The sequence below is a fragment of the Podarcis melisellensis genome (assembly GCF_964234715.1).
Source record: "Podarcis melisellensis genome assembly, chromosome: 7".
Classification (NCBI taxonomy): domain Eukaryota; kingdom Metazoa; phylum Chordata; class Lepidosauria; order Squamata; family Lacertidae; genus Podarcis; species Podarcis melisellensis.
This window is the reverse complement of record NC_138539.1, coordinates 49818490-49832656: the sequence shown is the minus strand read 5'-3', so window position 1 is coordinate 49832656 and position 14167 is coordinate 49818490. Positions and strand designations below refer to the sequence as shown.

The 14167-nt window shown below is 40.9% G+C and overlaps 1 protein-coding gene and 1 long non-coding RNA gene across 5 annotated transcripts in view; both read left to right on the top strand.

Moving 5' to 3' along the window:
- Positions 1-14167, top strand: part of LOC309374455 — a 538694-nt gene that overhangs the window by 504443 nt on the left and 20084 nt on the right. The gene's annotated exons all lie outside the window — the stretch shown is intronic.
- The window catches only part of FAM210A (family with sequence similarity 210 member A), a 28962-nt gene continuing 14810 nt past the window's right edge, over positions 16-14167 (top strand). For all 4 annotated transcript variants that reach the window (XM_081919360.1, XM_081919361.1, XM_081919363.1 and 1 more), the window contains exons 1-4: positions 16-166; positions 2676-2863; positions 8888-9383; positions 10554-10665. In XM_081919360.1, coding sequence (XP_081775486.1) covers positions 8914-9383; positions 10554-10665 — 582 coding nt within the window. In that variant the 5' untranslated portion in view covers positions 16-166; positions 2676-2863; positions 8888-8913. The remainder of the gene's footprint in view (positions 167-2675; positions 2864-8887; positions 9384-10553; positions 10666-14167) is intronic.

Below are 14167 nucleotides of genomic sequence, written 5' to 3'. Positions count from 1 at the left end.
GTACCCCGCGAGGAGCATGCGCAGCAGCGCGCTCCCCTCGCGGAGCAGCTGGGACTGCAAATGGCACGTTGCTCGTATGGGGGTCAGTGGAGGGGAGGAGAGAAGTGAGCCTAGAGCGACCGCCCGCTGCTTCGCGCCTGTGGTGGGATGTTGCTCTCTTCGAAAGGTAGCGAATTGTTTTTATTAGTATTATTCCGGGGCGGGCGGAGGACGTATGAGGGAGAGGAGTTGCTGCAGCTTCTTATTTCTCTTCTTCCCGCGTTTTGTGGCGTCTTGTGGGCCCAGTTTGGTGCGCGGGCTCCTCGTTCCTCTTATTTCTTCGAAAGTCCTGCGCTGGTTTTTCCAGAGAAGGCAACTCCCTTCCTCACGCGCTCTCTCCATGAAGGGAAAGCTGCAGGGATCGGGGCGGCCGGCGTTGTTCGGCTAGCTGAGGGAAAGCTGCGTCTCCCAGGTCGCCACACCCACCAGGTGCAAGGCTAAATCCCGCTCGGTATCGACCGAGGCAATGGCTAATACCTCAGTGGCTTCGCTCAATGGTCGGGCAACGACCGCAGCCCTTAAGACTGTGGGTGAAAGGCCGCCGCGTTTGGATTGCCGGCGGGCGGGGGGGGGGGCAGTAAGGAGTGTATAAAACCACGCAGGGCGAAGAGAAAGCAAGGAAGGGACAGGTTTTTCCTTCCCCTCAGGGGTGCCAACTTGAATAAAATACAGTGGTACCTCGGGTTAAGTACTTAATTCGTTCCGGAGGTCCGTTCTTAACATGAAAGTGTTCTTAACCTGAAGCACCACTTTAGCTAATGGGGCTTCCTGCTGCCACCGCTTCTTATCCTGAAGCAAAGTTCTTAACCTGAAGCACTATTTCTGGGTTAGTGTAGTGTGTAACCTGAAGCGTATGTAACCTGAAGCGTATGTAACCCGAGGTACCACTGTACTGCGGGGGGGGGGGGTAGGTAAGACCTGCCCCACATAATCAAACACAAAACGTGGTGCACGCTTACTATTTGAACGGCAACATTTTAATGGAGGGGGGGTGCCGTAGGGATTTCGGCCCCCAGGAGTTGGCTCCTATGCTTCCCCTCATAATACAGGGACCCAGGTTCATTGAATGAAGCCAGGGGTTGAGAGGTTCAGGCCAGGCGCAAGAAAGGGCTTCCTCACTGAGCGCATAGTTAAAATGTAGACTTTGGCGCCACAAAGGTGTGATGGGGACCCCGAGCTGAAATTAACTGAAAGAAATGTTTTGTGACCAATTTGTGGGGTGGGTTTGGTTTTTTGTTGTTGTTGTTGTTTTTAAAGGCCGGTGGTCATGATTGCTGCACGTTTCCTCCAAATGGAGTCAGAAGCTCCAGGCCACTGAACACACCACATTATGCAGCCTATGAAAGTGTTTGTGGTATGCCTCTTCAGTGATAAAACAAAAAAAGTCATCGTGAAGCAAAGGAGCTTTTGAATTTATCAGAACTCTTTTTTCAGGCTGTATGTTAAACAAAACAACAACAAAAAGGCCCGAAGAAGACCAAGGAGATAATGTCAGACACTCTAGGAAGCAAATGGCACTAAATGACAGGCTTCCAAACAAATGTTCATAGATTCAGACTAACGGAATCCCATCCACCCCCCTAGCTCTCATAGCTCTGCTGTATATGTCATCTAGCAGTTTGTTTTCTTTTGCATACTGTTGTGATCACTTCAAAAATGAGTGTTGCATTTCTAGTGAATTGTTTAAAATGCTTGTGGTAGCTCTTCAGGGGGTTTTATGTAGACTGGAAAATAATTAGGCCTTATTAACCTAGTATACAGTACTTGTCAGCCTGTGGCTCTGCCATCTGATATCACCCGAAGATTGACCTTGAGTGTGTAGAAGTAACAAAAGTAACACAGCTGCAGAGGTAGGCTTGTGACTGTCAATCAAAACAATTATTCTTCAGTAAGACAGCGTAGTACTCAATTCACCAAAACACCTCTTCGTCTATCTGGTGTGTAGAATAAGTAAGTGAAATCAGAGGGGGAAATTTTCCTAGAGTCCAGCTCTTCCCAACCAGGTTTACAAGTGGTCATTCTCATGTCCCTGTGCATACCTTTTTCTTTTGCAAGCGAGAGACCTGACATGAATTCATGTACTGTATTATGGATTATTATGAACCATCTGAAACCTCAAATGCTGAATATTTCTATATCTGTGCTCAGTGAAGTAGGTGTATGGAATTAATCCATGTTTGCCTTGAAGTTTATGAAATTTCAAGGCAGCCTTGAGCACCAACTTCATTCTGGGAGTCTGGGAAGCTTCAACACTGTTTCTGAGATCTAGTTGGCTAGGGAGCCTTGTATGGGTGAGCTATATCCAGCCTATCCCCAAATCAATTTTATAAATACTGTGTACCCTTCAATAAATACAGTTAGCATTTTTTCTACAGTTTAGGTATTGGATGCCTTCAATAGGGTAAGCTGTCTGTGTAGATCACCATCCCATCTCCAACCTGTCCGTTAATGATTAGCTGGTTGCTATACTATGTCAAATAATCAGCTGGAACAAAGTGGGATAGCTCTGGCCTGGAGGCTTTTCCTAACTAGTTATCTCTAGTCAAAGGTAATGGTACCATCATATGCCAGATGAAAAATTTGTTCTACTGATCCTTGCTTCCTTGGTTTTGAAATATGTCCTCACTTTTATGTAGGATTTACTCTAGCTGGAAGCTGAAGAATCCTTACACCGAATCAGTGGTCTGGTCCAGCGGCTTTGGCCTTTGAAGCATCAGAAGTACAATGACTTGATCAGGAGCCTAATCAAACAAGTGATAAACTTTTAAGGATAAAGGCATTGTCCCTGTGATAGACTTTCTGTTTTTAAGAGTATTGGGAAAAGGTAAGCAATTCCTTTTTCTGTGTGTGAATAACCTAGCAATATGGTATTGGGACTGAAATTTTTTTGGCTAAGAAGTGACCAGATATTTTGAGATGTTATTCTAGAAAGTTGTTGTTGTTTAGTCGTGTCCGACTCCTCATGACCCCATGGACCAGAGCACGCCAGGCACTCCTGTCTTCCACTGACTCCTGCAGTTTGGTCAGACTTGTGTTTGTAGCTTCGAGAACACTGTCCAACCATCTCGTCCTCTGTCGTCCCTTTCTCCTTGTGCCCTCCATCTTTCCCAACATCAGGGTCTTTTCCAGGGAGTCTTCTCTTCTCATGAGGTGGCCAAAGTATTGGAGCCTCAGCTTCACAATCTGTCCTTCCAGTGAGCACTCAGGGCTGATTTCCTTAAGAATGGATAGGTTTGATCTTTTTGCAGTCCATGGGACTCTTAAGAGTCTCCTCCAGCACCATAATTCGAAAGCATCAATTCTTTGGCGATCAGCCTTCTTTATGGTCCAGCTCTCACTTCCATACATGATAGCTTTAACTATACGGACCTTTGTTGGCAAGGTGATGTCTCTGCTTTTTAAGATGCTGTCTAGGTTGTCATTGCTTTTCTCCCAAGAAGCAGGTGTCTTTTAATTTTGTGACTGCTGTCACCATCTGCAATGATCATGGAGCCCAAGAAAGTAAAATCTCTCACTGCCTCCATTTCTTCCCCTTCTATTTGCCAGGAGGTGATGGGCCAGTGGCCATGATCTTCGTTTTTTTGGTGTTGAGCTTCAGACCATATTTTGCGCTCTCCTCTTTCACCCTCATTAAAGGGTTCTTTAATTCCTCCTCACTTTCTGCCATCAAGGTTGTGTCATCTGCATATCTGAGGTTGCTGATATTTCTTCCGGCAATCTTAATTCCGGCTTGGGATTCATTCAGCCCAGCCTTTTGCATGATGAATTCTGCATATAAGTTAAATAAGCAGGGAGACAATATACAGCCTTGTCGTATTCCTTTCCCTATTTTGAACCAATCAGTTGTTCCATATCCAGTTCTAACTGTAGCTTCTTGTCCCACATAGAGATTTCTCAGGGGACAGATGAGGTGATCAGGCACTCCCACTTCTTTAAGAACTTGCCATAGTTTGTTGTGGTCGACACAGTCAAAGGCTTTTGCATAGTCAATGAAGCAGAAGTAGATGTCTTTCTGGAACTCTCTAGCTTTCTCCATAATCCAGCGCATGTTTGCAATTTGGTCTCTGGTCCCTCTGCCCCTTTGAAATCCAGCTTGCACTTCTGGGAGTTCTCGGTCCACATACTGCTTAAGCAGTATACTGCATAACCTTGCTAGCGTATGAAATGAGTGCAATTGTGCGGTAGTTGGAGCATTCTTTGGCACTGCCCTTCTTTGGAATTGGAGTGTAGACTGATCTTCTCCAATCCTCTGGCCACTGCTGAGTTTTCCAAATTTGCTGGCAATATTGAGTGTAGCACCTTAACAGCATCATCTTTTAAAATTTTAAATAGTTCAGCTGGAATATCATCACTTCCACTGGCCTTGTTATTAGCAGTGCTTTCTAAGGCCCATTTGACTTCACTCTCCAGGATGTCTGGCTCAAGGTCAGCAACCGCACTACCTGGGGTGTACGAGACATCCATATCTTTCTGGTATAATTCCTCTGTGTATTCTTGCCACCTCTTCTTAATGTCTTCTGCTTCTGTCAGGTCCTTACTACTTTTGTCCTTTATTATGGTAATCTTTGTACGAAATGTTCCTTTCATATCTCCAATTTTATTGAACAGATCTCTGGTTTTTCCCATTCTATTGTTCTCCTCTATTTCTTTGCATTGCTCGTTTAAGAAGGACTTCTTGTCTCTCCTTGCTATTTTTTGGAAATCTGCATTCAATTTCCTGTATCTTTCTCTATCTCCCTCACATTTTGCTTGCCTTCTCCCTCCCACTATTTGTAAGGCCTCGTTGGACAGCCACTTTGCTTTCTTGCATTTCCTTTTCATTGGGATGGTTTTCGTTGCTGCCTCCTGTATAATGTTATGAGCCTCCATCCATAGTTTTTCAGGCACTCTGTCCACCAAATCTAAATCCTTAAACCTGTTCCTAACTCTTCCACTGTGTATTCATAAAGGATTTGATTTCGATTGTATCTTACTGGTCCAGTGGTTTTTCCTACTTTCTTCAGTTTAAGCTTGAATTTTGCTATAAGAAGCTGATGATCTGAGCCACAGTCAGCTCCAGGTCTTGTTTTGCTGACTGTATAGAGCTTCTCCATCTTTGGCTGCAGAGAATATAATCAATCTGATTTCGATGCTGCCCATCGGGTGATGTCCATGTGTAGAGTCATCTTTTGTGTTGTTGGAAAAGAGTGTTTGTGATCACCAGCTTGTTTTCTTGACAGAACTCTATCAGCCTTTGCCCTGCTTCGTTTTGAACTCCAAGGCCAAACTTGCCAGTTGTTCCTTTTATCTCTTGATTCCCTACTTTAGCATTCCAATCCCCTATAATGAGAAGAACATCCTTCTTTGGTGTCATTTCTATAAGGTGTTGTAAGTCTTCATAGAATTGGTCAATTTCAGTTTCTTCAGCACCAGTAGTTGGTGCATAAACTTGGATTACTGTGATGTTAAAAGGTCTGCCTTGGATTCGTATCAAGATCATTCTATCATTTTTGAGATTGCATCCCAGTACAGCTTTCGCCCCTCTTTTGTTGACTGTCAAGGCCACTCCATTTCTTTTACGGGATTCTTGTCCACAGTAGTAGATATGATGGTCATCTGAACTGAATTCATGCATTCCCGTCCATTTTAGTTCACTGATGTCCAGGATGTCAATATTTATTCTTGCCATCTCATTTTTGACCACATCCAACTTACCAAGGTTCATGGTTCTTACATTCCAGGTTCCTATGCAATATTTTTCTTTACAGCATTGGACTTTCCTTTCACTTCCAGGCATATCCACAACTGAGTGACCTTTCGGCTTTGGCCCAGCCGCTTCATCAGCTCTGAATCTACTTATACTTGTCCTCTGCTCTTCCTCAGTAGCATGTTGGACGCCTTCTGACCTGAGGGGCTCATCTTCTGGCGTCATAACTTCTATATGCCTGTTGTCTTTGTCCATGGAGTTTTTCTTGGCAGGGATACTGGAGTGGCTTGCCGGTTCCTGCTCCAGGTGGATCACGTTTGGTCAAAACACTCCACTATGACCTGTCCATCTTGGGTGGCCCTGCACGGCATAGCTCATAGCTTCTATGAGTTATTCAAGCCCCTTTGCCACAGCAAGGCAGTGATCCATGAAGGGGTGCTAGAAAGTGGTTGCTACTAATTCAGTAGTAAACTAAGGATTTAGTCACAATATTTATAGATAACGTGAATTCCCTATGGAATTTGTATTCATAATATGACTCAAAGCTCTGCAGAACAAATTAAACTAGTTTTGAGAGAAGTTATTAACCTGTTCAAGATGAAAGTTTACTCAGTTTTGATTTAGCATAAATTGATACCTGACCACTAGTGGCATTATTGTATACACATACAGCACTAATAAAATCATAGTTGGAATAAATCATATTCTAGTTCAATTCATGCTCAGTACAGTACCTGCAATGCAGGATGCAACTACTACAGCATCTCTGGCAGATGGCTGAAATACATTCAGCTAACGAGAGCCGCTCTTAAATTTAGCCAGTACATTAGCTCTTAGGCCTAATTTGTGTTTGTGTCACATTGTGAAACAGAGAGCTCCAGCGAGTGAGTAAGAGAGCACTTTATATTTAGCTTGGTTTTATAGGGAACAGGAAGTAAAAAAAAATTAAGGCAACTTAGCTACAGTGAATGGTATGAAAGTAACCAACATTTTAAAAATATGCTTAGAAAATGTGTGGGATGAGGATCTAAAATTTCTTTTTATTGGAATTGCTTTGCTGTTTGATCCATAGATATTCTAAGAGATATTTTTAGGAGCAGGGAATAAAGGGTAACAAAGGCTTACTGGTCAATTACAGTAAGTTTGCCACACTAGTTGTAATCTAAGGAAGGTGCAGTAGAGGGCAGACCGTAACTTCAAATCAGTCTTATCTAATTCCTCATCTGAGACAACATTACTAAAGCGCTGATCTTCAACCCCAATAAAATAATAAATAGAAACAAATACTTGGCCTTTTGTGACTCTTGCATGCATGTATACATACATACATATGTAAGTCACAGCTGAAAACTAAAAGACATTCCAGAACTGTGTCTCATGTAGTTAGAAAAATTATTGTGAAAGCCATGGTATATGCATAGAAAAGTTTAGGCATATATTCTGGGATCTTTAGTTCTTAAAATGTTCAAGATTTAGTAGGCAGTTGCTGCTTTTATGATTATCAAAGGTGTGTTCCTCTGAACCAAAGCCATGTCACATTACATGTTTGTACATTTATGTTACATGCATGCACACACATGAAATCATCAAGAAGCATGAACATTGTGAACCCAGAAAAGAATGGCACCACAAGGTTAGCTGCATGTTAGTGAAATCAAGTCTGATTAAAGAGGCAGGCAGTTAAAGTTGACCTGGAAAATTGGATTTCTGGAGCAGCCATATTCTTGACGATTAAATGAATGGGTTGTGAAGATAGAGTGGCCTTGGACCACACTTGCAAATTAGCCACTTGCTTGTGGTAAACTAAAAGTGCATTCAGGCAACTGGGTGTCTAGAATGGAAAATTCTGTCAACAACTTAGGACTTAGTTTTCTAAAATCTCAGTTCAGTTTTTAAGTTCTTTACATTACAGAATGAGTGACAACCTAATTTCCAGCTGTGTTTCCTTGCCATAAACCCATGCACCACCCCGCCAATAGCAAACACCCCCTGTCTTTCCACCCACAGCCCTGCCTGTGGTAGTTTTTTCATACCCCATTCTAGTTATTTCATTCTCCATGCTCTAGGAGAGAATCAGAATTTACTTTGACTTTTGCAAAAAGCACTTCAGTATCTCAATTCTGCTTCATACAGAAACCCTATATAGCACAATTCAAAACTGCATTCAAAAAACAATGGTGGAGTATTTGCTTGTTTTATTCCTTTTTTATTTACAGGTGCGGGGTTCATTACGTTACAAATTCTTGCTCCGTGACAAGTTCCCCAGGCTTATAGCTTGTTAAATGAAGTTTAAATTCTGCTTGTGAAGAAGGTTTGAAACAAGTTATAAGCCCGGGGAACTTGTCGCAGAGCAAGGGGAAGTCGTGAAGTAACGGACCCCGCACCTGCAAATAAACAAGGAATCAATCAAGCAAAGACTTCATGTTTTTTTGAATGCAGTTTTGAATGGTGTTCAATAATACTTCATTCCCCCCCCCCCCCTTTGTATCATTTCATACAAAAACCCAACAGGAAAAGAATAACTCGTCTTTTTCCTCTGTGGAGGAAAGAAGCAGTAGACGTTTCTCTTCCTGTTTAGTTTTAGCATGAGGTGGTCCTGGCACGTTCCCCAAAAATCTTCCTACAGGCAATGTCCTTCCTGTACTCTGTAGAGGGAAAGAGAGGTGGCTTCTATCCTGCAAGCTGAGCTTTTTACAGAAAACTCCTTCAATGTCTATCTACAGCTTCTTGTAAAAACCCAACAGGGAGAGAACCAAGGGGACAAAGGTGTAGTTTCTTTCCTTTCCTGACAGGTTTTTGCGGGAGCCAGCAGCAAAGCATTGCTTTTGATTTCTGCAAATGCCCTACTGTCAGGAGAGCAACAACCTTCCTTTCACCTATCCACCCAATTGGAAGGGAGGAATAGTTGGACTGTGTAGAATGTTAGCATCACAAAGTGCTGTTTGTACCTTTTGCAGAAACACATGGTGGCAATGGGCTTCGCTTGTAAACACAGCCAAAATTTGCAGGCTGATGAATAATTGTACTAATATTAATTCTCCTCTTTTGAGCAAAGTTTTTACCATTGTGGTATAACAATGTAACAGTTGATTTCAATGTATTACAGTAGCCTACAATGTATTTGTTATTAATTTTAACAGTTTTCCTGTCAACGTTTCCTAGGAGCTGTATATAACAGTATCTTCAATATGCTGTTGCCATCAACCAAAATGCAGAAACCATTTCAGCTGGTGTACAGGACATATTGGATGCCTTATCGCAGCTGTATCTTTCCATTCTTAAAAGGAAAAGCCTCCTTGCTTAATACTAGACAGAAAATGGTTTCCTTGGCGTTGAGCTCCCAGCACCAGTGTCTACATGCATCTGCTGCTGTTTGTGTTTCCAAAGAAAGGCAATTCTTGGCCATGGCATCATCCCAGCTAGAAGACCATCGCAATAAAGAACTGGAAAGAGAAATTCATACCAAACCATCTGGTAACTTAGCCCAGAAAGACTCTGTAGAACCAAACTCTGTAGAGCTTGATCCCTTACAAGACAAATCTATTAGTCTCGTGCAGAGATTCAAGAAAACTTTTAAACAGTATGGCAAAGTTATGATTCCAGTGCATCTTTTGACGTCCAGCATATGGTTTGGAATTTTTTACTATGCAGCTTTAAAGTAAGTGATGAACTCATAATCACTTTATTTATTAGTCTTAGGCAAATCTTTACAGTAATGTGCCCAATCACTTATGCAGTGTGTGAGATATACACACACATATGCGCACGCAACCTTCCATTACAGATATTATTAAAACCCCAAGTTCTAAAAGCATATGTAGAATGTAATGGTCTATTCCAGTAATCTTCCATCCAATTTCTTAATTTTTATCATGCATTTTGTATGGTGGTCACCCAACTTGGATTAGGCTGCAACTCAGGTATGTGTCCCATATCACCAGTTGAGGACAAGATATTCTGTTGCACATAACATTCCAATATTTTAAAGAGTATGTATGTGTAGATCACTATTGCTTTTACTGCAGGTGCACAATTTTCCTTCCAAAATGATGGGACTACCTGGGAAAGTACTCTAGAAGTTTTCTCTGTCTCATATTTTTGAAGTATTTTTCTTTTTCTACATTTTCTGTTCATTCTGAAGTCATGTACATTGCCACTCTTGTTATCTGGTACCTGGTTATAGAGCTCTGTACCTTGCACTTTGATTTCAATATCAGAGATGAACTGAGCTTATAGATCATTCATACAGAAGTCCACTCCTGGTTTGCTTTCTTCATTTCAACAACATAATTTAGGTGACAGAAGTCATTTTGATATTGCTATTGTTAAACAACTAAGTCTAAACCCTTGAATATTCTATTGAAAATCAACCAGAAATCTGACAGTTGATCTTGATCCTCTGGTTTAAAGTATTACAACTGGGAATATCTTCTGAATTATCTCTCTTGACATTTTCCTCTTCATTGGCCATTAATGCTTGAATTTGCACTTTATACTGGTGCAATAAAAGTTTGATTGATTGCAATACAGTAAGCCCTCAACTTATCCAGGAGTTACTTTCCGAGCATTGCACCTGAAGCCAAAATTGGTTACAGTCAAAACCCATAGAGTGCAATAGTGGGTGAGATTGCCCCCAACATGTCTGCCCCCTTTTATTTTTTATTGTTCAAGTGCATAAATCTGCATGAGTGTTCAGTTAAATGTGCATAGGTTTCAAGTGTGCTGTATTTATTGTTAAATATAAAAATCTTTTATTCTGCAGTCTTGTCAGAATAAATGTTTATAAGGTTGTTAGCAGTTTATTCATTTTAATCTCTTTCTTTCACAGAGGAATAAATGTTGTTCCTTTCCTCGAATTCATAGGGTTGCCTGAAAGCATTGTAAATATTCTAAAGCATTCTCAGAGTGGTAACGCATTAACTGCCTATGCAATGTATAAGGTAAGTACTTGCAAAGATTTCTTAATTTCATCTGCAACGTTGTCCATAAAAATATTGATCATGTAATCATATAATGAAGGGGCTACAGCCCACTGATTAACCCTGCAGTCTGTTATGACCAAGGCTGTGAACTTCTGAAATAAAAGTTACAGCTGTGAATAAATTTATTCAAAGTAGATCTTGCCACAAGAGCTCAGGGTAGGTAACAATCCTGTGGTTATGAAGAAGACAGATTCCAAGTCAACGTTTTGGCAAAGGAAGGGAACAATTGGAAATACTATTTACAGGGCATCATGAGAGATTTAAATGTGGACATAAAGCATTTTAAGAGTTGTACGTATGAAATAAGTGGGTATTTTTAACAGTTTTCTGTAAACTGTACGTAATGTAGCTGAATAACACCTTACTTTACCTGCTATTTTCTCTCTAAGTCCATCCTCTCTAGCAAAACGTGGTGTAAAATTTGACTCTTCACCATTGTCAAACACTTGTGTCACAGTAAGGAACGAAAGACCTCTCAGTTGTTGACGCATGTGGGTTTAGGCAATTATGGGATATTCTCTGCTTTGCTGTGTTGCTCCAGGAACCTTATTTACACTAACTTGTAATTCCAGACTTGCAAAAAAGCCAGTCATTTTGTTGTCCTTTAAGCTGCTAGCTATTTCCCCACTCTTGGCTCTGCTTTTTCATTTCCTATCACCTTGTTATAATGAAGAAAGCCTGTCGAACAGCAAAGTTGCTTGGCTGATTTTACATGTGCTTATTTATCTCTGTGTGTCCCTGCATGAAAGTGCAGCCAGGGATAAGGAACTTCCAGATGCTCAACTCTCTAAGTTGCGTCTTTCCTGACCATTGGCCATGTTGGTTTGGGCTGATGGGAGTTGTAGTAGTTCAGGAGGGCCACATATTTTCCTTTCTGAGTAAGGCCATGTGTGTTCTTCCTTCCTCTCCTCAGAATTAGATCCTGTAAGTTCTGGAGGCAATAGAAGATCAGTCCTTCCATTAGTGTGTCACCATGAAAATACAATGCAGCACTAATGGTGTTGGTTTGTCCTTTTTGCATTTATCTGTAAGACCAGTTGAATGCATTAAGAGGAGTACTTGTGAACCAATGAGACACTAGCTTAAACCATGATATTGGTGAACTTTTGAATGGCAAGACACTTTCTCCATTTCCCATATGTGAAATGGGAATAATAATGTCGTACCTTGGCCGATTTGTTCTGAGAATGAGCAAGATGAAAGTGCTAGATACATGGTATCAGTATTAAGTAGGGAGTTGTTCTCCCACTGATTCACATGTCTTAGATATTTCTCTTGTCTGTTCAGTGAGAGTCTGACTTGTGTTCTCAGTTGCTAAGGAGACTATAATTGATTAGATTTTTTTTTCTTTCTATTGGAAGCCCTACTGCTATTAAAATGAATATGACCAAGTCCAGTAAGAATGAGATCTAAAAATCCCACTACTTCTTTCACACCCAAGAGGTTAGGTTTTAATCTATTTTGTTGCTGTTTTTCATACAGTGATTTTAAGATGCATCTAAGGATACAATACAAAGGGTGAAGATCTAACCCTAGATCTGTTGACATGAGAGATGTGGCAGATCGCTGGTTTAGCCTGCAGGCTCTGTGCTCAGCCTGGTTATTCCAGCATAAGTCCCCAATCATTAATCATGGCTTAGTGCCGAGCCCAGACTGACATAAACCTTGGAAAATGGGCAGGGAGGTGAGACCAGGGAGAGTGAACTTAATGCGGGATCCTAACTCTATTCTGTTTGCTCATGTAACCTGGCAACGTGGCGGAATTTATGCTTGTTTCCCCTCTGCTGGTCTTAGGCTGGTTTAACCAGCAGTAGCCTTGCTCCTGAATGGATCTCGCTTCCCATACGTAGGACTAAGGCAGGAATTGCCACTTTTTTCAGAATTGAAGAACAATATTGGAAATTATTTTACCTTCTCGAATAAATGTGGGATTTTTTGTCTTTTAGTTTTTGTTCTCTGAATTTGAATTTTAACAGCAGCTTTGTTTTGCTGCATGGATACTGAATTGCTTTAATTGCTTTCCTCTCTCAATAGAATTTGCTGTGCTCTGTCTTAATGCTTTTTATTTTTCTTTCACCTGCATTTCTCACGTCGTGCCACTGGCTAGCCTTTTATTAAGATCTCTGAGCTTTAATTCTACTGCCAGGTGCTAAATATTTTCCAATAAGACACTATCAAGTAAAGTGAAAGCTTTTTCTGATGCAAGAGGCAGAAAGCATTTATAAGTAGATACAAAACTGCCAAACCATCAGCTTTCATTGAAGTAGGAATTAGTATATGTCCTCCCACTTATTTCCTGATGATATGTCATTATGTGGAACTCAAAACTGGGAACAAAGATTTGGGTGGGAGTAAAGAGCGAGCACACAGGGTACAAGATTAGAAAGGACAATCAAAAGCATATAAAGGTCTTGTTTAGTCCTTACATAGATAACATCATCTTCATGCTTTGAAAATGTATTCTTTGAAAAAGCTTCACACTCCACTGAAGTCACTCTTCAAGATTAAACCTGTACAGTTGTACCTCAGCTCCCAAATGCCTTGGGAGTTGAACATTTCGGCTCCCAAACAATCAAAAACCATAAGTGATTGTTCCGGTTTTGAACATTCTTTTGGAAGCCAAACATCTGATGGTGCTTCCGTGGCTTCATATTGGCTGCAGGAGATTCCTGCAGCCAATCAGAAACCGCATTTTGGAAATTGAACGGACTTCTGGAACGGATTCTATTCAACTTCCAAGGTATGACTGTATTGCATTGCCACACTATAGCATAACTAACTTTCAAAGCAAGATTCCATTTTTTTCTTACTTAAGCAGGGCTTTAGAACTGTCAACCTTCAGAAACTTTAAGAAAAGCACAGTAATGCAGACAGAACTTAATGAGCTTAGTAACTTTTGTGACATACCTTCTGGATATTAGCAGTCATTTATTGTCCATCATCTCAAGTATATAATGCTGGAGAATTCATCCTTTTTCTGTAGAAGGCTGCAGTCATAAGTCCTTCAAGCAGACATATGATTGGACACTAAATAACTTTGAACAGAACTAGGAAAGTTTATTTCTGCAAATTCTGATGCAGGCTGACCTGTTCAACAATATCTGGCCTGATGTGCAGATGGGAAATTAACCTTTGGATTTTACATGTCTCTAAATATTGTAATATGGTTCTCAGGTGAGAAAATAATTTAAATGCATATTTTAGGATGAAATAAGTTTAGGAAATAAGCACACTGAAATAAAAGCATGTTTACATATATATTTTTGATCAGAATAAGTATTTAAATATGAATTTTCATGCAGGTTTTTAAAGTTGCAGATGTATGCTGAAACAGGACAGGATAGACTTCTCAGTGAGCACGTGCAAAATTGAAGTGAGGCAGAAATAGACTGATCAATCCCTAAATAACTTCAGTTAGTAACGTCTAGAGGATGTGGCAGAAGGTTAATAAGCCCACAAT